This window comes from Mustela nivalis (genome assembly GCF_964662115.1).
Source record: "Mustela nivalis genome assembly, chromosome: 10".
In the NCBI taxonomy this organism is placed as follows: Eukaryota; Metazoa; Chordata; class Mammalia; order Carnivora; family Mustelidae; genus Mustela; species Mustela nivalis.
This window is the reverse complement of record NC_139029.1, coordinates 4,898,024-4,921,876: the sequence shown is the minus strand read 5'-3', so window position 1 is coordinate 4,921,876 and position 23,853 is coordinate 4,898,024. Positions and strand designations below refer to the sequence as shown.

Below are 23,853 nucleotides of genomic sequence, written 5' to 3'. Positions count from 1 at the left end.
CCTTTGGAGATGCAGCAGTCACTTAGCAGGAGGTGAAAAAGCTGCGGGCTTCTGTGAACAACCAGGAGTCGCTCTTGTTCAGGTCCCACGGGATCCCAGGCCAAGCACAGTTCCCAGCATTCCTGGCCAGGCTCTCCGCAGTGACAGGTCGGCTGCCAGCGGCTCCAGGCTCCCTGCCTGTCCTCTTGGCCGCTCAGCAGACAGAACGGCAGTGGCAGGCACAGCAAAGGGCCCCGACTGGAGTCGCACGCACTGGTGGGTCTTACCCGGGTCCCGTGGGCAGGGATGGAGGGGGGTACCTGGCTGGTGGGCCCGGGCTGCGTGCACATCAGCCCCTCAGGTCTGTTACCCGAAGAAGTGAAAACAGGCTGGGCCAGCCTTGAGAGGTTTTCACTTCCATCTGAAGACCCTTTCTGCAACAGAAAAAGGAACTGGTCAACAAAAATTCACTAGGACAGCTGACTTCATCAGTCTTTTTAATAGCACATTAACAATACACAGTTGACAAATGGGAGAAAATCACAAGCTTCTTAGATCTTGGCTTTTCAACTTTTCCTCCTCGCCGTGTCCAGTAAGCTCTGCGCTCGTGCAGCCCAGCAGCTCCACCGACAGCTGACGGACGCAAGGGAGGCTGACCGTGACTTTGATTTCACACACACGACCGAGGGGAAAGCAGAGACAAGGTCACTATCGGTAGTTTGCTAAATGCCATGTACTCTGTCATCGAGGTTCAGGACCGGCGCAGGAATTGCCCATTTTGCTTCGAGCAAACACGCTGACAACGATTACCCATGGCCCATTTCCCTACTTCGAGATCAAAGATTTCTGCTCTAATCTTTAAGAACGAGCGGGGCCTTCACTTGGTCAGCCACGTCCTTGCCGTTCAGAGCCTCGACGATGGCGAGCGCGAACTCGAAGCTGGTTCCGGGCCCGCGGCTCGTGAGGATCGGGCCGTCCCTCTCCACGCGGTTCTCGGAGTAGCTGTAATGACCTGCGAAGTCGAACGAGAAGCGGTGACACGGCAGCGGGCCCTGTGGGACAGCCGTGAGCACCGCTCCGCGAGCCCGCGCCGATGCAGCGCAGGACTGCTCTCACGTCAGCCCAACCGAGCCAGTCCCGGAGACGGTGCCGGGAGGCGGGCTGGGCTCCGGTGAGCACCGCGCGGACCCACCACGGCGGCTGCCCACGGCCAGGAGGCGAGGACACCCGGCCGCTGAGGGACACACACCACAATTCACGCAGGGCAAACGCACCTGCGAAAGCCCTCGCGCGCGTGAGGCAGCGTGGGGGGGGGGTGGGGGGCAGGCACATCCGCGGGGCTCGAGGGTCCGCCCGGGCACCGGCACCGACCACCAGCGGAACGGCCAGCGCTGGGAGGGGCTTCCTCTGGACCCCCGCTCCTGCCTGAAGCCCGGTCCTCCTCGGCTGTCCTGTCCCCTCGGAGTCCATCAGCCGGGAGGACGGACTCGTGTCGCAGGAGAGGGGGCCCGAAGTCCACACCACGCCTGGACTGTCACAAACCATCACCCCTCCCATGTGTTCTCCCAAGGGCCCCTTCATCTCTCCTGAAAATCAGTTCTTCTCTCCTGAGCGGCCCACCTTCCCTTGCCTTCTCTACAGACTGCCGGCCCCGCAGACGCCACGCCACACTCCACGTCGGAGACCGCCTGCCGCGCACACTTCCTATCACGCAGGCGCCGTGTCACAGGCTACAGACTCCTGTCACGCAGACTCCTGTCACTCAGAGACCCCTCAGACTGCCTGTATCTCTCTCTCTCTCTCTCTCTCTCACACACACACACACACACACACACACACTGTGTTGTCTCAAAAACAAGCAAAACCTAGACCTGACACCCAGGGGCGGGATGAGGGGGATGAGTGGAGGGAGAAACCATATTCATTTCTCGGGGGCCCCTTCTGTGTTCCCCAACTAGCTTTTTGGAGGCAAATACAATAAACCAAGAATGTGCTTCTCCTGTATCTGAATTCAGGGAATGTGACATCTGGGCATATCACAGCCACAAAGCTGGGCTTCCTCAGCATCAGCTCCCCAAGGCCATACCGTCCGCACAAGCAGTCACCAAACGTCCCTGTGCACAGACTAACCAGGCCCGAACTCCTCAGGAGCAGCAGTGCCCCCGCAACCTGGCCCCCCCAACCTGTCCCCACCGGGCTCCCACGGGCATTCCCCGGGCCCCTGCCTCCACTGCACAGAAAGCTCTTCCCACCTCCTCCCACCCCCCCTCAGAGGAGGTACACGTGATCCCTCCCCAGATGGGGTCGCTCGGGTCACTACACCAGCGCCTCCCAGGACGGACCTGGTACAAACAGTCTCCTTGTTTACTGCCTGCTCTTCAAAAGGCTGGGCCGCCATCGGCCTCACGTGGCCTAGAACACTGATGGAACCCCGGGGGTGCCCCCACGTGTCAGGGGAACCTACGAACACGCGTGTTCTCTCCTCGCCGCATCTGCCCCTTCACACACAATCTGCGCGTCCCAGCCCTCCCCTTTGGCTGCCCTTCTCGCCACTCGTGGCTCAGCACCACAAAAGGTCACCCTTCCAAGTGCACATCAGAGCATATCTGGTTCTGCCCCCAGGAGAAGCCTCTGCCAACTTCCTCCAGCACCTAAAGGTGACTCTGTACTCCCCATCCTGGTGGGCACACCTCTGGGTCAGACCCACGCAGAGAATGAACTGGAAGGAACCAAAGGGGAAGACAGAAAAGAACTTGCCATCCTGGTGGGAGCTTATGGTGACCTGGGTGGGGACAGTGGGGACAGAGAAGAAATCAAAGTTTAAGAAACCTCAGAGACGACACGCAGGACCAAACGTGGGGTGGCAGGGAGGACTCCCCGCTGCCTGTCCTGGGCGACGGGGCTGCTGGTGGCGCCACACAGACACCACTCAGCTTCCGCTGCATTCCCGGGCTTTAGAAACCACACACTCATGTTCACGTCCTTTGCGAGTGATCAAGAACACCTAGCGCAGTTTATGTCCTATTATCCTTATTAGAAATCAAGTCACTCACGAAAATAACTGCCTACAGCACAGCACAAGTTTCCTAGTTATCCTACTAGAGAAGAAAAGATCATCTCCAGTTTGAAGAGAAAAGGTTTTCATCTCTAACCTCACTTACTGATGGTCACACCGGGCCAAGGCAATGTCAGATGCTAAACCAGAACATTGGCTGGGTCGAATCTTCCGGAGCTCACAGATGAACTGCTGGCGGGTGATTTCTAAACGGCTCACCGAACAACCCCTTCGTGGGCAAATATTACAAACACAGCTTAGACTGGTTCAAGACCTTTCAAGGCTCCACAGCTCTTTCCACAGTTTCCACCAGGACGAACCATCGGTCCGTACTGGCCAACTACCTCCACCTAGCGGCCATGACGGACAAGGACAACACGCACATGCCGGGACCAGCAAGCCCGAGCCCGTGTGCGCAGTTCAGCTGATTCGGATTTGGGAACTCTGCAAATGGACACCTCCGTTGCCACGAAGCATTAATTATTAACTTCTTTTTAACTTGAAGCAAGCCTTCCAAATCCCGAAGTCTCTTCAGAGGAAAGGCAACTGTACGTGAGGGGTCGGCACCGAACCGCAGCTTTTACGGGCACACGTCTCACCTGCTTGGTCAGTGGCTCTGGGACAGCAGAGTAGTTGCCATCCACACCCAATGTCCCCAAAGCCCGAAATATTTACGCTCTGGCCCTTTAAGGAAAAAATCACTGGCCTCTGAGCGCAGCAGCTCTGGATTCAAATCCCAGGGCTGACACTCAGCAGTCAGCTGACTGCTCTGAGCCTCACCTTTTCCTTCTGTACATTGGGGAGGATGCCAGCCGCCCAGACCTGCTGTGGGAGTCCAGTCCCGCAGAGGTGCAGGACCGGGGGCGGTGTCATTATGACACACGGCGGCCCGGTGAGGACAGCCTGTTCGCTGCTGGCCTCCCAGCACCCGGCCCAGAGCTGGGCACTTACCAGCTCTCCCCTCCCCCGCGCGGGCTCGTGCCAGGCAACATTCTGCAGGCATTACACACAGTAAGTAACTCACGGGACCTGTCAACAGCCCTGCGAAGCAGGGGCCACCGGTATCCTCAGAGGACAGGTGAGAAACCAAGGCTCGGCGGGGGAAGGAGACCGCCCCCAGCAGGGAGCCGCGCCCACACCGCCTGGCCGGGGCCCAGCTCCTCCGGGCTCAGCTTCCAGACTGGGCCTCCTAGCACCACCGACAGGGAGGAACTGGAAAGGCTACTGAAGTCACAATTTCTTCATTTAAAAACGGAGAAACGGGAAGACTGTGTCAGTCTTCTCACTGGATTGCTTATCTGAGCAAAAATTTCACTCTTATCTACTGAGCACACCAGAGGAACACCCAGGAGCGGATGAGAGCTCCACCTCTCGGAGCCTCTGAAGGGGCAGATGCTTCCAGCATTTTTCTCTTCACAGTAGGACTTACTGGATGAACTCAATACCTCGTAACTTAGACGTGTGTGGGAGCCTCACTGGGACAGAGGCGGGGCCTGAGTTCCAGCCTGACTCTGGGCAAGTCGCTGGGCCTCTCCGAGCCGGTTTCCTCATTTGTGAAGTCAGTACCTGCCTCGCTGGGCACCAGGGCCTGCGAGGCTCCATGGAGATAATGTCTGTGAATGTACTTTATAATCTCCAAGAGTTAACAATCTAATCTGCTTCTATTCCTAATCAACCTCAGAGTTCTTGAGGCATTACAAGAGAACAGACACAACAGATCACCTTCAGATAAAGGAAGAACAAGTGGCCTACTACTCGACCCTTCCCCCAATATGTCGTAAGGACTAAAGGAAGCCTGATTCCGATCTTCCCAACTCTCCCAAACCTCTCCTTTAGCTCCATGTAAATTCTTTTTTTTTTTTTTTTAAGATTTTAGATTTGAGGATTTTATTTATTTAACAGTGAGAGAGAGTGCGAGAATGCGCTCAAGCATGAGCAGAGGGTTGGGCTAGAGGGAGAGTGAGAAGCAGACTCCCCACTAACCAGGGAGCCCAACATGGAACTTGATCCCCAGACCCTGGGAGCAAGACCTGAGCCAAAGGCAGACGCTTAACTGAGCCCCCCAGGCACCCTAACTAAGTAAATTCTATTCCTACATTTAAAAATGCTCAGCAGCAAGACCCTTTAAAAAAAAAAAATCACTTTCCGCATGGATGGTTTTATCAACAACTAAGTATCTTTCTAGCAACTAAAATAAAATTCTAAGTTTTTAAGAATATACTACCTTGGATCAGATTTAAGAATATTCAGAACAGAGGCGCCTGGGTGGCTCAGCGGATTAAAGCCTCTGCCTTCAGCTCAGGTCATGATCTCAGGGTCCTGGGATCGAGCCCTGCATCGGGCTCTCTGCTCAGGAGGGACCCCGCTTCCTTTCCTCTCTCTCTGCCGGCATCTCTGCCTTCTTGTGATCTCTGTCAAATAAATAAAATCTTAAAAAAAAAAAAAAGAATATTCAGAATGTCCAACAGCAAGAGCGAACCCTAACATGAATGATGGATTTGGACCGATAATGCTGTGTCAGGGCAGGTTCACAGACCATAACTCAGAGACCGCTGGGGTGCGGGAGAGGAAGGCGAGGAAGACGGTGCCCGCGCCCAGGCAGGAAGCGCGCGCGAACTCCGCACATCCTGCTTCATTTTGTTGTGCGCCTAACACTGCTCTGAAAAGCAAGGTCTGCTACTGATTAGAAAAGATATGGTGAAAATGCACAGCTCGACTTGGCTGTAAAGACCGCAAAAGCGATGCTACCTGCCCTCCTTTTTGTCTTAGTTCAGTATCAGCCTCCAGCAGGCCTGAGGCAGGGAAACAAGGTAACCCCGACATCAGCTGCTAACGTTACCGTGTTGTCTTGCTGTTTGCTCAGTGAAATGAGGTTGGTTGATGTTTCACCCAGAGCCAGCCGCTTCGCCTCCCTGCGGGCTGAGCGCCAGCCGAGCCACTTCTGGCTTCCAACTGGAAATTTCAGATGCTCTTGCAATTACCCACACGAGTGTGAGTTTTCTCTCTCTTTGCAAGTTCCCAGGTCTCTGCCTCTCTGCTACAGGCACTCCAGGGACAGATGGCAGAGGAAGATGCCACCTGACAGAACACAGTACGGGGTTGGTGTTCTGAAGCTCGTGCTGGCGGCGGTGGTCACGGGGAAGGCTCCGTCAGTACGGACTCGTACCTCAGGTGCTTGGTCACCCTGCTTTGCTGGGGAGTTACACACCGCCTTCTAGTTAAAGAAATGCTTGAGAGATGACCCCTACACCCCAGCGCTCAAAGGATACAATCTTAGGTTTAAAAAGCAAGCAGCAAAACAATTTATCTAGATCTCATTTGAGTAAAAACATTAAAATACAGGGGCACTTGGGTGGCTCAGTGGATTAAGCTGCTGCCTTTGGCTCAGGTCATGATCTCAGGGTCCTGGGATCGAACCCTGAATTGGGCTCTTCGCTCTCTCTCGGCCTGCCTCTCTGCCTACTTGTGATCTCTCTCTCTCTGTCAAATAAATAAATAAATAAAAATCTAAAAAAACAAAGAAATACCAAACCATTAAAATACAAAGGATAATATGTGCAGAGAAGTTCTAGAGTTGCACAGGGAACTTTCTAACAGAAGCTACTGCTGAAAAGCAGAAAGGGGGCAAGGAAGTAAGAAAAGGCATCTTTATGTTTTGACTTCATCACCCTTTTGTATTGTTTACACTCTACACCACGAATATAAATTGTTTTTTATAAAAATAAATTAATAAAAATTAGCTGTCTAGCTGTTATTTATAAAAGAAACGTGTCACCCAAGGGAGCACCTCGGTGGCCGAGTCAGCAGACTGACTCTTGGTTTCGGCTCAGGTCATGACCTCAGGGTCCTGGGATCGAGCCCTCCACTGGGCCCCTGCTCAGCGGGCAGTCTGCTTGTTCCCCTCCTTCTGTCCCTCCTCCTTCCCCTCATGCTGTCTCTAAAAATAAACAAATCTAAACGAACGAACAAAAAAAACCAAAACAATGTCACCCAAGGAAACAGACCCACCACCCAGGAAGAGAGCGATGTTCACTTTACTCTGACTGCAGGCGAAAGGGCACTTTCTGAAATTGCTGTCAAGGTTTAAAGTTTACCCTCAGGCATCTGGCAAAGCGTTTAGTAGAAAACCCTAGTAAGCCTGGCATTTCATAACCATTCCCATCTAGGACAATCAGGCGTCTGGCTGGCCTTTGCGCAGCCCGCGTCCCCGTCAGGGCGCACACAGAGACAGGCACACACCATCTCCGCCCCCCCGCTGGCTCCCTCGCTCTACCCTCCCTCTAGCTGGAATGCTTGAGAAGAAAGCTAGGAACAGCCCGCACGTCAACCCCCAGCCTCTCTGCACAGGGCTAACCCGGGCAGGAAACAACGCTAAATGGCAGCTTTCTGGAAGGTCTTTCTAGACATTAAAATAGAAGGATATACTTACTTCCATTCATCATTTTGTCTTTAGCAAGTGGGTGTGTTGTAACTTTGCTTCCAAAACCTATTTCATGAGCCAAAAGAGCCGTAGGACCTAAAAAGAAGATTAACAGAAAGACTTAAGGGTGGACACAGGAAGACCAATGGTTTAAAAACTGCAACGGCAGAAGGAGTCTTCAAAACCAGGAGGCTCTTACCTAAAATATACTTATGATTCTGAAGTTAAACACTTTTTCATATGAGAGGTAAGTATGTTTGTAAGAAACCATCTGCTGAGCACATCTGGCAAGAGCATGAACCCAAGATACTTCAATACCCATCTAATCCAAACACACCGAGAAGCATCCAGATAAACGGCGTGTGGCCCCCTTCAAGGAACTGAGGCAGGGCTCCCAGGGGTCGGAGGAGGGGAGACCACCAAGGCTTCCTCTGAGCACATAAAAGGCAGCTGGTGCTCTCCCAACTGCTGGGCTTGACTGCGACCTCACAGACTAATTTTTTCTACTTGAAAATGAAAGATGAGCACGCATTCCCCCATCGACCCACCCGAACATCCCAGGTGGCAGGATTATTACAAGGAACAGGACATTGTCCAGCCCTGTGAAATGCCTGAAGTCTGAGAGAGAAGGACACCAGCATTTCTTTATTAAAAACCACTTAAGATCCTGCACAAATGTCCATTTCTGATCCTCTGAAACATGCAGTTGCTAACTGAGACTTTTATCCAAATGTATTCACTTTTGAAAGCGATCAATTTCATTGATAACCACAAGCATATTTCATAAGTGACAGTCCTCAAATAAGGACCAAAACCAGAAATATTTTATAACTTTGTTACCTTAAAACTTTAAAAACAGTAGTTATTCTAACTTTTTTTCTCCAAGCCTCATGCCACACCTAGAAAGACGTGCTTGGGGACAGCAGAGTAACCTTCAGAAGGGGCTGGGGTGCCGTGGCTAAGCCCGGAGGACTGAGCGCACGAGCTTCAGCTTCAGCCAATGCACGCACCTGCTCTCACTGACTTTTCATTTATCAACACAGTTCCGAGGAAAAGGGAGTTATAGACTCTACCTACCGGCTAGATCACAGCTGCTATTCCCAGGAAGATCAACAAATAATACTTAATTACATAAGCCTTCCGCCTGACATCAAGCCAAGTCCCAATTTCTATCTCCTAAATCAAAAGCGTCAAATAGATTTGATGTCTCTCTCCACCTTACTTTTATGCTACACACAGGACAGCCATGTATGGTGGCAAATTTTAAGTCTGTAAAGTCTAAATAATTGCCATTCAAATTTTACTTGAATGGACTCATCAATTACCCTGAATTCTTTCTAAGATTTTAAGAGATAAGAAATAACTCCCTATATGACTTTGTACTTGAAAGCAGACCCTGAGAGGTGACCGTACAGTGAGTCAGGGGTTTTCAGCTGCTCCCTTCAGCTGATAAAATCGCTGCCTCTGGTAACGTTAATAAACTCGTGTTTCGGTTGGATGTAGGAATTCTGTGATGCCTCTCTCATCATGGTGAGCCCAAAATTACTGCTTTGGGGGTTTAAAAATCCTATTTGGAGAATTCGAGAAGAGATATTTACCTGCCATTACTTGAAACTCTGGCGAATGAAATGTTGCTGAGTCTGCAGCAGGGACCCAGCCAGCGGAGAGCAGAGAGCAAGGCAGGCAGAAGCCCCTTGGGCCACAACACAGAAGCCAACAGCGCCACCGTGTGGTGACGTGTAGAGAGAACAGGTCACCCCCCCCCCACCCCCATGTCCCGAAGTTGGTACCCAGAGCCAGGCATCTGAGGACTCCTGGGCCCGTCACCTCCAGGCTCCTTTCCCTGTCTCTTCATCAAGACAGTCTTCCTTCCAGTTTGTCTCAGTGACTCCATATTATCCCTCAATACCAGGGGCAAAGCGAACATTGTCCCAGTACAGTGGGCAGTTCCCAACTGCAACACTTCCGAATCTTATTTTTCACCACTCTTCCTATTTTGGGCCGCACCCAGAGGAGCAGTACAGAGCGTTCGGCAACACATACACAAGGCGAGAGCACTGCTTAGGGCTAACGTCGATTTAACTGATTACACGGCCTGAGCTCCTCAGCACGGCACTCAGGCTGCCTGAGCCCCCGACAGTGAGCCAGATTTGGCTAATGACTCTGCCACCTCAGTGACACAGAAGGACACTGACATGTGCTATTTACTTTCAGCAGTAAATAGCCCCAGACTTCCTTTCTCCCTTTGGTTAGAGAACCTAAGAATGAGGCTGTGGCCTCAGGGACTGCAGCGTCCTTCAGGGAGGAGAAAGCTCTGTGCCCGAGGGCAGGTCAAGGGGCTGGCGCTGACTGGAACCCGAGGACAGGCCCTGCCAGGGTGGTCATCTCTGTGGTCCTTAAACAGCCAGGTCTTTGGAACCCTGAGCTTTTACGTGGGTTACGTCAACCAGCAACTGCCATGCGTTAGAAATTAAAACTGGGAAATGTTTACAACACAACAATACTTGAGCATCCATGCCACGCCCAAATGATGGCATCGCCCCACTCTCCTGTCACTCCTCTGAGAATGGGAAGGAAAAGGGCAAAGAATGTCTTAATATCTGCTTCCACCTTATGACCCCCTTGAAAGAACTCCCGAGAATCTCTCCTGGAATTATGCAAAGTCCCCAGGATCCCGGGCTTGTAACTTCTTTAACCAGTCCCTCATATTGACCAAAACATCGTGTCGTTTTATCTAACTATCCATTTATTTATTTATTTATTCTTTTGACAAAGACCTCATAAAGACCAATAACGAAGGCGGCACTGGCCAAAGTTATACGGAAAAAATGCAGATGGCAGAGTGCCAGGACACTGGAGCACTGAGACTGGATTTTACAGTGGAATCAGAAAACCAAATATTACCAAGTTTCTAAGATGTGGGGACATCTATGAAGGACCAACAACCTCCTAAACTACGTGACAGATAACACGGTGCCTAAGATCTAAACCTGAACACGGAGGATCAGGCAGAAGGCACCCCGAGGCCTCGAATCCACAGGGCAAGCACAGGACAGTGCCGTTATGTTTATGTCTGACCGATTCTTGCTGACTGGGTGCTGGCAGACATACTTCCTGGCACAGAGATCTGCTGTAACAAGCTGTTTACTGAATTCCAGAGGGCATTATTTTCCTCAGAGGTCAACCAAACACGGAAACCATTAAGTTTCCCGGAACATAGACCAAAAGCACAGAGAGGCAGAAAAGAGAACAACTGTACTCATTTCTGAAGTGACACCAACTTCATGCCACCCAAACTAAATAGGCCAGTACGGATGCCCTTCATGCTTTGTGAGGGCGAGTATGTGGAACAAAATCTTCTGATTCAAGACTACCCGTCACGTATTTTTGAAGAAAACCCAACCACTCATTTTACCACAGGACGGGTCTGCACGTTACCTGCACAGATGGCAGCGATGAGGCCCTTCCTTTTTTCTTGTTCCTTCAGTATCTCCTTCACAGCAGGAGACTGTTCAAGGAAAGCCCAAACACAGCAAGTTATCATGAAGCCACAAGTTCAATCTCCAGCTGGAAACCCTGGGAGAATCTGCTTTTAGTTGAAACTGCAAGATCTTCCATCTATCTTCTAACATTTCTCAATCATTAATAGAAAAATTACCAAGTTCACGCCGTCTCTACATTGTTAGACCTAAGCAAGGCGTCTGATAGAAGGGAAGGGCATCCTTTCTAAAAAGATGTTTAAAGATGAGATGAGAAAAGTAACTTCCCTTGGGCAAACTGACCCTTGCCATTTTGTGCTCCTGGGACAAAGAAGGAAAAGGAAGGGTATGTGGTGTTTTGGGTTTTTCCAGATGGCCGAGTAAGGAACAGGGTCCAGCAGAGTCTACACGTCAGATCCGACCTGCTCTGTAAGCTTCTGTCGGCCGCGCCCCTCCCTTCTCTCCCGCTATTCCGGCAGGCCGGCTCCGCGCAGAGCACCTCGGTGAAGAAGCAGGGGCCTGTGCTGAAGCCATCTTTCACCCCCCACTGGCAGTTCACTCCCCTGCAGCTCCCGGGCCCCAGCCCCTTTATGCTTAAACCTTCATGACACACAAAATTAGATTCATTCTTCTACCGCAGACACAGAATCTGTTCACAGATGACTGTTCCACCAATTTCGTTTACTCATGTGATAAATGTTAGTAGAGATGTTTCCTTAATTAAGCCAGAACACCATTCTGTTCATTTCACCTGCTCCTACTTTATTCCCAGTCTCCTTCCTGAAATACTTTAGCAACAAAACCAACAGAACCCAGGCAGATGCTGAAATAATTCCTCTATGTGGTTTTTACCTCAGATAAATTCTGCGCACCCAGATTGCCTCCCGGCAGAACGACTACGTCATAAGGTCCCTGTAGTTAAGAAGAAAAAAAATGGTAAAACATTTCATCTGAAATGCGCACTACAGTGATAGCTCAACAACACTTCCCGGTTGTAAATGTGGGTCTGAGCAAAACACTGTTCACAGAAGAGCAGTTACATAAAGGAAGGTCTCTCTCCACAGTGCAGTGTTGTCGTAACTAGTGAAAACTCTAAACACAGTTAACACAAAAGGATGTCCGTGTTGCAGAATTACAAGTGTAACATGATCTCATTCTTGTAGAAGAAAAAAAAAGGGGTGTCTGGCTGGCTCAGTCTGTGGAGCACGTGACTCCTATTCTCTGGGGCTGTGAGTCTGGGTGCCACGTTGGATGCAGAGCTTACTTTAAAACATTTTTTTTTTAAGCATGTAGTCCCAACATACATGGGATACACATGTATGGTCTGCAAACACCCACAGACCAAACAGGCAGCCCAGCTGCTACTGGGGTGTGGAGCAGGATGGTGGCGAGGGGACAGTGAGAAAGGGACATTTCAACACTTGGGACTTTTTGTAGGTCCATGCTGTATAAGAGTTACTTTTTTAATAAGAATGTACAGTCATAAAAATAATGAAAAGAAAACAAATTTTAAGTGAAAGGCACAGAAAAAAGCTTCCACCTCTGTGAAAAGTGATACGTGGGGCGGGGCACAACGGCAGTGTTTTCGTGGTCCAAGCACCCAACAGCCCAGAGATCTACCGAGTCCACACTTGCTGAATTTATGATACGGAAATTGGTTTAAAATACTTTAAAGATGTGAAAAGAGTTTTAAAAATTTAGTCATTCAGCAGATCACCAAGTGACAACTTAGTACATACTTAGGGTAACACATATTGCTTAGAATTGCTCTTGAAGACAGAGAACATTCTACTGTTGCTTTAAAACCAAGCAAAACTACCAACTGAACAGAAAGTGTGTTCAGTACAGAACTTCTTTCACTCCTTTTAGAATCTGAATAAACAGATACAAAAGGTGACCACTATTCTAAGACATCCAGACACAAGCTGAAACAGAACAGTTAAAAGGGAGTACCTACCTCTAGTCAGCCACTTTGAACATGCTCTTTAGAACCTCTCAACACCTTCTATATATATATACCAATATTCCCATCCTCTACAATCTGGCATTGAAATATGTGAACTTATCAGATAGGAATAAACCATTCTCTGAGTGAGGAGAGCCGAGCACAGGAATCACACTCTGGGCTTCTTGGCAGGGCACGAATGGCCATCGACGACCTGCCTCTGCCGGTTTTCCTGCCACGTAGGTGCTCCATAAGCATATGGCCCACAGCCCTATCACATGGCCATTAAGCAATGAACCACAAGGAAGGGTGGGCCAAAGCGCCTGTGCATGTTTGGGTGGCCTTGCTTCTGAGAAAAGGGACCTTAGCTCTTCAAAGATTCCCAAGTGTTAGCTGTCAATAAAGTTTCACAATTTAACTAGAATTCTTACTCCTCCCTTAATCCCACCACTAATCAACTATGAGCTGTCCCACGTAAAATGGATCACACGACTATGTCCGTGTCACTGAAAATGGAAAGGCAAAAAGCAGCTTCTGAATAAATAAGAAACAGGAAATGTGGCAGGTGACTCCTTGTATCAGGTGATAAATCAGGATGTATCAGGAGGCAAAGCGGCCTTCGAGGCCAGAGGAACACTGATGACAGTGTACCACTCACTCACTCACTGAGCACAGGCAGCACGGAACTGCCAACTTCCATGGATACAGAGAGAAAAACGGCAGAGTCCTCGACTTCCCAGGGCTTATCACAGTGGGGAAGACATCCAACCAAAGTAACTTTTTAAAAATAAGTCAGTGCTAACAGCCTGAGATGTAATCAAAAGACATATGAAGAAGCCGGTAAGGAAGGCACAGGAGGAGTAACACCAGGTATGGAGAACAAACCTCTTTTTTTGCTTCTTCCAGGCTGGCATCAGGACAAATGACGACGTTTCGGCTACACTGTACTGGGTCTGTCCCAGACAGGCCCGCGATGGTGACTTTAATCTAAGAGAAAGAGGACATCAGACAAAACATTCAAACATAAATTTAGAGTAACATTTTCATAGCTGCTGTTTTAAAATAACTTGGCAGGAAAAACTGCAACAAAACCATGCTGACTTTAAGCTAGTAAGTTAGCTAACTATAATAACTAGGTCTCTCTCCATTTGCCTGGGACAGTCTTGATTTACAGATGCTGTCCTGGTACCCTGTCTGGTTAGTGTCCTTTCTCCCACAACTGTTCTGCTTTGGGCGATCATCATGTTAATAATCCATCTTACAAAGATGTTGTTAAAAGATTACAAAAATTACAATTACAAAGATTAAAATTACCAAAAAAACAATTACAAAGACATTGTTGCTATTTAAATACCACGGCATTTCCTAAAGATAGACAAGTTAAAATAATGAAATATTACTTTAGCTTGCAAAAATTTATGAAGCTAATAAAACCAAGAGCTGGTACTGGGAAAATGAGAATTTCCCTATACTGCTGGTGGGCCCACATGTTGGTACTTTGGGGAACCATGTGGCAAAATCTGGTAATGCCACCTGTGGGCTGTTCTTTGGCCAAGCAATTCCACTTTCAGGAATAAAATCAGGAAAAACTTCCACACATTTGCATAAGGAAACCTGTACAAGACTATTAAAGTATTATAATGTCCTGAAGCAGCATAACAGAAGAATGGGTAGACTGGCGCATATTCCTAGAACATAAAAATAAGCAGCAATTTTAAATAAACAAACTGGATCTGGATGTGTCTTCATTCATGGGAACCAGAGAAATGAAGGGTTAACAGACTTTGGGGTCAGACTGCTAGGATCGAAGTACTGGCTCTTTCCTCACTAAGTCTACAACATGGACACCTTAGCTAGTCTCTCTGTGCCTTGGTTTCTTCAACTGTATGAAGAGGATGGCAGTAACTCACAGGGTTGTTACAGGGCTTAATCAAGTTTATTAAGTGCTTAGAATGACACCTAGCATCAGTAAATGCTATTTAAGCGCTCACTATGGATATATATATAGAAAGAGACAGACAGACACATGCAAAATGCAAATGCAGTCTAACGCTATTCTGAAGACATGCATGGGATGGATACACATCAATGAGCAGACAGTTAGTTATCTCTGGGGCCAGAAGGGGAATAATACCAGGGAAATATACAAAGAGGGCTGGGCAACGCTTTATTTCCTTAATGCACCTGTTCCTCAAGAAGTGGGTCTATGAGAAATATGGCAAAATGTTAACAAGCATTAAATGTGGACAGAGAAGAAGCAGTTCATCACTACGCACTCTATTTTTGTGTGTTTGAAATATCTTATGAAGTATACTGAGTATTACTTATTAAGAAGGACTTCAAAACCCAGAAAGTTGAAAAAGGGGGAGGGTAGACAACGCTGGGGGACTTACTCCAGCTCGCCTCATGACGTCTACGGGGATGACTGTCTCCATCTCCTCTGCTCCTTTGGCCAGGATGACCAGAGCTCTTTTCGAAGCCATTCTTATGTTGTATTTTTAAAAGACTTAATTAAAAGAAAAAGAAGAATTTCAAAAATCTTGGCAGTGCAACCCTAAAATAGTCCGAAAGTTCAGGTTTTGGAACATTTTTTAAGCAAAGTGACTAAGTGCCTCCTAGGGAAAAGGTGCTGATAAACAGAATGTAAAGTAGCACTTTAGGGTAATACTGGTTTACACAGAACTTCCACTGCTGTACTTTTGGAGATGCAAACACAGCAAGGTTGCTAACACATGTTAGCACTGTTCGGATTCTCTTTTACCATTTTTTTAAAACCCAGTATACAATGACTTATTGCAACCAAAATTTTCTAAAACACAAACACATGGGTCTTGCATTTCACACAATGCGGGGAGAAAGCCTTATTTTTGGAAATACTATTTCAGAGAAACGACTAAACTTAATTTCACGGGCAAAAAGCTACAGACACAGTCTTCAGCAATTAGCCGGTGAGATTTTTGGAGGGGATTTTCTTTTAAGTTCCAATAAGTGCACTAAGAATTTCTGGAAAGTTAACAGTGCTAAATATTTCACATTTTTTAAAAATGATGTAGAAAGATGGGAATTCCCCCCACTAGACTCAACCTAACTGGACCCGCTCTTCGCACTTGGCTCTTTTGCTGCAAACGGCAGCTGCCAAGCGGGGGTCGGAGCCGTTTTTAGCCTGTGCTTCCTGTGGAGTCTGCGGTCCACGCAGCACCGGCGCTCATGAAAGCACTTCAGCCAACACAGCGTCGACCCGCAGCCGCCGACCGGGAGGCCCTGCACACGACCCGCAGAATACGAGGCCGTCCCGTCCGCTCCTGCCCGAAGGCCGTCCGCCCTGCAGGCGCGGCGGGACCCCGTTCTCCGCCGTCCCCTTCCGAAGCCCGCGCCGGGCTGCCCGTGGCCCCCTCGCCGCCCGCAACGCTCCCCAACCCCCAACCCGAACCTCGACCCTGCCCACACTCCCGAACCTCGACCCCTTCCGCAGCAGTTCCCCGCCAGGGACGACCAAACCACAAGCGGACTAAACGCGCACGCACACGAGCACGTACGCACGTCGTCCGAACTCGAACCCTCAGACGCGCACTGCGCAGACGCACGCCGCCAGGCTTCTCGTTCTGCCCCGCCCCTCGGTCCTGCGCAGACGTTTGCCGCGCTGACCCCTCCGTGGTCTCCTCTCGCCTCCCCGCCCCGGCCCTGCACTGCGCAGACGCACGCCCCCTCGGCTTATTCGGGCCGGCCTCCCCAGTACTGCGCAGACGCACGCCGCTCAGGCCTCACCTCCTGCGGGGCACAGATCGGCGCCGCTCGCTTGCTTACGTCACATCCGGCAGGACCCACCTAGAGCAGGCGCGGGGGAGCGCCGGCCTTTGCGAGTCGTTCCTGTGAGTCCAGGGATGTTTCCATAGGGCGCCGCCAGCATCACGGGAATCCCGCTGGTTCATGCATCCTCACGAAGTTAACCCTTAGCTGGGCGCCGCAGCCCTGAATCGCGCGCTCCCTTCGGGAGCTCTGGCCGTTTGCTGTGAAGAGGCGTTTTCCTGGAGCGGAGTTGAGTCTTCACGCTTCTTATGCGCGCTCGAGGTCCCTTTCCTGGAGCGCCTTCCATGTCCCCTCCGACCTGTTCCCGCTCGTGTCCCCACGGTGGGCCACCCGTCCCCCGGTCCTGGGCGACTCTTAGCATTTCCCGTGGGTTAGTTTCTCAGAGTTGTTTTTTCCCCCAAGATCCCGGTGCTGCTGCTGCAGCCTCAGGATTCGAGCCCTGCTGAGTACATGGACCTGATCGGTGACACTTATTTAAGTTAGAAACTCAAATTTTGTTAAAAGTTTGAACTGAATATTGATACTTGGACCTATTTCAGAAACCAAGGTGATAAACGTTACATTGACCAGATGGACTCCTATCCTTGTCCCCATGCCGATCGTCCCCGCTCGCAGGCTCCCTGCGGGTAACGTATTAGTTTCCTGAGCATCTTTCCAGGATTTCCTTGTGCAATCACAAACAGATACAGTTTTACTTCTTGCTTACGGAAATGGAGCAGACTGTATTGTTCTCCCCTTCTCTCCCTGCCACCACCACATGATGTTGGAGACCTTTCCTTCTCAAAAGGAACTTCCTTCTTTTCAGATAATATGCCACGGTGACATGTCTCAGAGTTTATCAGTGCCCTACTGATAAACATTTAGGTTATTTCCAACTTTTTTTTTTTTTCCTAAAGTAGGCTCCCTGCCGGGCATGGAGCCAAACCCCTGCAGCTTGAACTCTCGACCCTGAGATGAAGAACACCTGAGATGCTATCAACAGTCACATGCTCAACCGCTGAATCACCTTATTCATATGTCCTACTTGTATAGGCAAAACTGGGGAGTAAATTCCCAGGAGTGGTGGATACATCCATCAACTCCATACAAGTTAAGTCACTTATCACTCGCCAGTAATATGTGAGCTCAAATAGTATTTTAAATACACTGGGTGTTTTGGAAGTTTCAGTTTAGCTATTAAAAACATGTATTTTCAAGAAATAACTTGCATGCCTTTGTTGGTTTACAAAGTGCTTTAATATATTTCATGAGATCCTTACAATGGTGGTGAGAGTGGTTTTTGCTAAGAATTGTACATAGATTTATAAATTGCAACACTGCACTATGCAAAATTCGTAAGTACCTTTAAATAATCATTTGGCATTTTAAGAAAGCATTTTGGGAGTTCTGGAATGACTTTATCTTCAGCTGTTTACAGAGGAAGCAGGAAAAAGCCACCTCCTTTCAGTTTTGAAGTATGGTGGGAAATAGGCAAGTGGTTAGACATGTGTTTCAGAAACCAAGGAGGAATTTACGTAGATGAAGGAAGACCAAGCAAAGATGGGCTGTTGTGTTCCAGTGCCCCACAGTAAACTCTTGGAAGGAGGCAGCCGTGCTGGTGGCTTGCTGCAGCATGAGATAGCCAGCATAGAACAACAACGGCAAGACAGATGGTCTTGGTGGTGAAAGGGAGGAGAGAGAATGAACCTGACTTAACACTCCTGAGACATCTACATCACCATCAAGATCTGAAATGGACCTGGGTCAGCATCGATTTTTATCAAATGAATACATTGCATATAGTGTTTACAACTCAAGTATTGCTTATGGTAGATTATCTTTTAGAAATATCCACTCTTTCCTCTTTCATCTGCATGAGTGGAGGATATTTCCTGCCCCTTGACTTTGGGTTTGACCTTGTTTTATTTATTTTTTTAAAAGATTTTTATTTTATTTACTTGAGATGGAGGAGGGGCAGAGGGAAGAGCAGACTCCCCACTAAGCAGGGAGCCTGATGTGGGGCTCAATCCCATGACTCCGGGATCATGATCTCAGCTGAAGGGTGACACTTAACCAACTGAGCCACCCAGGCACCCCTGGTCTGGCCTTGTTTTAGCTAAGAATGTTAACAGATGAGACCTGATTGAAGGCTTGAGAAGCATTGACCTGATGACCAGGTTTGCTCTGTTGTACATTTGCACTGTCATATAAAGGACTATCCTTCAGGGCTGCTACTGCTGCCCATTCAACCTGGGTTTCAGAATGAATACGTGCTCCCTCGGCCAACCTGTATCTGTGCCCAAGGCAGTCACCACAGCCAAATGGCAGACTTTAGTACTCAGATTTTGATATGACATAACAGCTCAGTGATACGGCATTAAAAGGCTCATAATGAAAAACAACAGTCTTCTGACTCAGTCCTTCCTACCCGTCAACCCTGCTTTCCAGAGGCAAATATTTTCAGCTCTTTAAAATTAGTTCTTGTAATTGTCTCAATAGTTGACCCTTGAACAGCATAGGCTTGAACTACATGGGTCCGCACATATTTTTCAATGAACACAGTTCAGTACTCTCAGTGTATTTTCTCTTACTTAGGATTTTTTCTTAAAGATTTTATTTATTTGAGAAAGAGAGCGCAAGCACAAGCGGGCAGAGAGGCAGAGGGAGAAGCAGACTTCCCACTGAGTAGGAGATCCAACATGGGGCTCAATCCTGGGACTCTGGGATTGTGACCTGCTCCAAAGGCAGACACCCAACCGAGTCACCCAGGTGTCCCTTATGATTTTCTTAACAGTTTCTATTCCCTGGGTTATTTTATTATAAGAATACAGTATTTATAAAAAATAACAAAGTGTGTGTTAATTGACTGTTATTGAAATGCTTTCCGGTCAGCAGTGAACTATTACTTTTTTAAATAATTGTGGGGGGAGTCAAAGTTATATGCAAATTTCTGACTGCACAGGCTGCGGGGTGGGGGAGTGTTTGCTGGCCCTACATTGTTCAAGAGTCAAGTGTATTTTTAAACAATATTCTATACTATAATTTTTCTGTATTGGTTTTAGACATTGTATATTAACTTCCTGGAAAACATACTTTTTATTTCGCAGCTGCAGAGCCTGGGGTCTGGAGGGGTGAAATGACTAAAAGGACCTACAGAGTCTTGGTCAAATTCAGATATTCTGATACCCAAATTCACACTCTAGCCACCATAAACTCTTGTCAGTATTTCTTAATAAGTCCATAACACCCATGACACCCATCTTAACTTTCTAGCTCATAGTTATTTCTCCTCACACATTTGCAGAATAAAACAAAAAATTCAACCATTCACCAAAAAATGTAGCTTTATTACTGTCAGTGAAGACACCTTCTAATTCAGTCCCTGATTTCCAGCAGGAAAACCTCATCCTATTCACTATTCAATTCTACATTTGGTAAGTCTTTGTGCATTGCAGGACATGCAAACTAAAAGTCTCTGGCTGGTCTCCGATAGCCTAAAATCTTTTTATTGAAGGGCTTGAAACATTTAAAGATACTGTTCTGCCTTGATGAGCTCCTCATCCAGCAATGGAGAAATGATACTGATAATGTGAGTGAAGGAGTTCAGGACATGCTACCTCCAAATTTCACCTTGCCATATTATTTTTAGTTAAAGGCATTTTTTAAAACAAGAGGTGCAAGAAAGGCACTCAGATCCCCCCTCCCTTTTTTCATCCTGAAAGAAGAGGAAACTCTCAGGTGAGAGCTGCCCTCTCAGTGCCAAGAGGAAAGAACCACCACCAGAGAAGCACTTGAGTCTGGAAGAATTTGCACATGGAGACCTTGTTACAATAACCCTTATCTTCCTTCAGTCTCCCTGTTTTACTTTAGCTACTTTTCCATAGTTGCCACTCTTTGCTCAACTCTGTATGTAAACGTTTACCTTTCGCCACCTCTTTGGGTCTTCATTTTCTTATGAAGGCTCCTGGGTCTCCCAAAACTTAAATAACTTGTATGCTTTTGTCCTGTTAACCTTTTTATATTCATTTAATTCTCAGAATTTGCCAGAGACCCTAAGGAAACAGAGGTACAGTTTTTGCCTGCCCTACATTAACAACAGCCACCCGTGGCCATTCTGATCCTGCTTCCAAAAAACAACCCTCCCCCAAAGTAGCCTGATCACAATAAATAGCAAAGAAACTGCTGCCGGGTTACTTATTACTTTCCCGCTCATCACTTAACATTTCACATCTCATCTCACGAAATACTCAATTTTCTATGAATGTGGATGTTATCTTTTTCCTCATTGATAGTACTTATTTAGCGTTTTGTCTTCTGTTTACTTATCTGTTTCCCTCTAATCCTGTGAATTCAGTAGGACCTTCCGGTCTTGGTCACTGCTGAATCCCTGTCATCTGCTACAGCCCCTGGCACATAGCAGGTGCTCAGTAAATACTTGCTAAGCCGTGTCTTAGTTTCACCCTGAAGATGTTCCTTCCTTTGACTATTGATGAGGGAGCAGGAGGCTGGCTGAGGACAAAGCAAGAGCTGGCGCCTTGCACACCCCCCCCTTCATCCGCTCCCCTCCATAGGTGTAGCATTCGTCAGGCACCCTTGACTGCCATAAAATGATAAATAGTTAACTTGCTGAGATCACAATCCTGCAAGACAGGAGTCTCCCTTGGTTTGCAAATGTCCTTGAGATTACAACAAAGAAGTTACCTTATCAATAGCCCAATTTCCAAAGACACAGAACTCAGTTCCTCAAGCCTAATGTCACCCTCCCCTCCATAAAAAGCGAAGGAGGTGGAGGTAGAAGGAAAAGTAAATAAAGTTAAATTTCTTCTAAACCTAAATCTCATTAACAAGGATGCTTGATAGCAGGAATGTAACATTCCACCAGACTTCCAATTGTCTTTACTTGATAGTAACCAGGCCTTCAATATCCTGATAGTATTCTTTGCCCCAACAGCCCTTCTGAACACCCCTTTGTCCTCACCTACCCAACTCCTGCGTATATAACCAACCACCCCTCACAACCCGCGGCAGCCGCATCTCTGCCTGCCCACGGGTCCTGTCCCCGTGCTTTAATAAATCACCATTTTGCACCAAAGATGTCTTAAGAATTCTTTCTTTAGTCGTCAGCTCTGAACCTCACCCCACCGAACCTGACTTAGGTTCTGGGACTTCATCACTATCGCTATGGATCAACGGTTTACATTTGTAGAACACTACAGTTTACAATGGGGCTCCAACCAGTTTCTCATTCCTATTTTATCTTCTTTTCCACATTAAATTCATTTCGCCGGACACCGAGTGGGAAATTTTATGTGCCGCGAATAGGGTTCCTCTATTTTCATCCTTTCCCAGGCTCACTGAAAAGGGCGAGGGGCTGAACTGCAGTTCCTGGGTCGACGTTAGGCCTCTGCCGCAGCGAGTGAGGGTACTTTTCGACTGTCACTAAAGGCTGGCGCGGGCAAGCCTCGGGAGGTCCGGCAGAAACGGCGAATTTCCCCTCCGAGCCCCCAAAAGGTTAGGTCGGCGAGACAGGAGAAGAGTGGGCGAGCCCTGACATTTGAGGCAGCGCTGGCGCAAGGGGGAAATTCTGACACCGCGGTGTGTGAGGGGCCGGGGGAGTGGCTTCGCCTCTGCTCCCAAACTGTGTGAAAGCCCCCCGAGCGTGGGCCACCCGGCACCGCTCCCACCGCCGGCCGGGGGCCAGAGGCCGGCGGCAGACCCGCAGTGACGTCAGGCCCGCTTCCGGCGGCCGGGGCCGGCGGTCGGCGGCGGCGCCCGGGATTGGCCGAGCCGCGCCGCAGGGGGCGGGGCAGCGCGCGTTCCCAGCCACCCGTGCGGCGCGCTCGAGCCTGTGGCGGCCCGCCTCCGTCGGCCCTGCCGGCCGGAAGTATCCCAACGGCCTCGGGGCCGCGGCGGGGTCGCCGTCCCTCCTCGGCGACCCCCCGAACTTCCGGGCGAGATTGCGGCTAGCGTAGGCGGGGCAGGAAGTCGGCCCTTCCCGCCCCCGCATCCCAGATTGGGTTCGGTGGCGGGCGGTGACCGGCGCGCAGGTTCCCGCGCCCGGGAGCGCCGCTGCGTGCGGGGGGCCGGTCGCCCAGCGGCGGCTCTCTGCAGAGGCTGCGGAGCCCCGCGTCGGAAACGCGGCCGCGCCGTGGCCCCGTCCGCTCCCATCTCTCCCTGGCTCTCTGTGGAGCGCCGCGCCCTGCTCTGCTGTTCACTGCCATCCTAACGGATTAGGGTCTGATAGGGATTTCGATATAGGGTTGTCAGAAGCGTTAAAAACACCTTTCATTTGCGAAGTGTGAATAGTAATGCCCGCAGTTTGGTGAGGTCGTCGTGACGTCCTAATCTAGCAGAACGTTCTGAGTCCTTGCTGCTGCCCTTTGACTGTAGCCTGTATCCCCCTCACTGCACGTAGTGTTAAGCTGGGGCTGCACCCACGGTGAAAACTGTTCCCGGCAACCTTTGGCTGGGCTGCTGGGTGCTGTGGACCTGCAGGCTTTGGCAGCGCCTGCCTAAGCAAGGGATTGTAGTCAGGGTATGCAGCGATGTTCCAGTCCCTCTCCCTCCACACTGGGGTTCCTTCTCTTCCACATTCTTAATCTCTTACTCTCCCTCACTCATTTTCTGTTTGTTCCTGGTACAGAAGGTACCCTGTGCTTTGTCTCCTCCGTGCTCTGGCACAAAGCAGTTCCCTCTAACTGGAATGCATCTGCGTCCCTACAAGCCTTTCAAGGTATTCTCCATTTTGCAAAACCCAGCTGCAGTGCAGAGCGATCCAGGAGACCCTATAAAGTATTCCTATAGTACTTTGTTCTCCTGTTACAGTACCTGTAAGGCTGGGCGGCCTTATCATAGTTATTTGTGCGAACTTCCTCCCTCTCTAGGGTGTGAAGGCTGTTGGCATGGGGCCTTACCTAGCTACACCTCACAAGACAGCAGAACTCATTCAAGAAGCTTTGAGTGCCTGTCCTGTGCCCAGCGCGGCCCAGGGAGCTGGGGAAACAGTGAAAAACCCCGTCCTCTCCGACCGCGCCCACCTCCCTGAGAGTAAGACAAAACAATAAGCGAATATGGCGATAACTGTGTGTCATGTGCTGATATGTACAATCAAGGAAAGTAGAGGGATGAAAGGAGTTGGAGAGGAACAGGGAGAGGAGTAAACCTAGGTTAGACGAGGGGACAAGTCATC

General features: G+C 49.1%; 1 protein-coding gene and 2 long non-coding RNA genes across 4 annotated transcripts; 1 reads left to right on the top strand and 2 right to left on the bottom strand.

Annotated features, from left to right (window-relative positions):
- Positions 1-459: 459 nt before the first annotated feature.
- PARK7 (Parkinsonism associated deglycase) lies at positions 460-16,520 on the bottom strand. Of its 2 annotated transcripts, none has more exons than XM_082685315.1 (7): positions 16,403-16,520; positions 15,272-15,384; positions 13,764-13,865; positions 11,786-11,845; positions 10,893-10,962; positions 7,464-7,550; positions 460-991 (listed from the first exon to the last, which is right to left on the bottom strand). In XM_082685315.1, exons 2-7 carry the CDS (start codon positions 15,359-15,361, stop codon positions 831-833), a joined length of 570 nt encoding a protein of 189 aa, XP_082541441.1. In that variant the 5' UTR covers positions 15,362-15,384; positions 16,403-16,520; the 3' UTR covers positions 460-830. The 2 variants fall into 2 exon arrangements, with proteins under 2 accessions (XP_082541441.1, XP_082541440.1); XM_082685314.1 differs by having other exon boundaries at positions 16,334-16,497.
- Positions 16,521-16,620: 100 nt separating this feature from the next.
- Positions 16,621-17,943, top strand: LOC309841818. Its single transcript, XR_014299328.1, has 2 exons — positions 16,621-17,055; positions 17,582-17,943. It is a non-coding gene; the product is annotated as an uncharacterized lncRNA (long non-coding RNA).
- Positions 17,944-19,990: 2,047 nt separating this feature from the next.
- LOC309841810 lies at positions 19,991-22,391 on the bottom strand. The gene is made up of 2 exons (XR_014299324.1): positions 21,839-22,391; positions 19,991-21,147 (listed from the first exon to the last, which is right to left on the bottom strand). It is a non-coding gene; the product is annotated as an uncharacterized lncRNA (long non-coding RNA).
- Between the last annotated feature and the right edge of the window lie 1,462 nt (positions 22,392-23,853).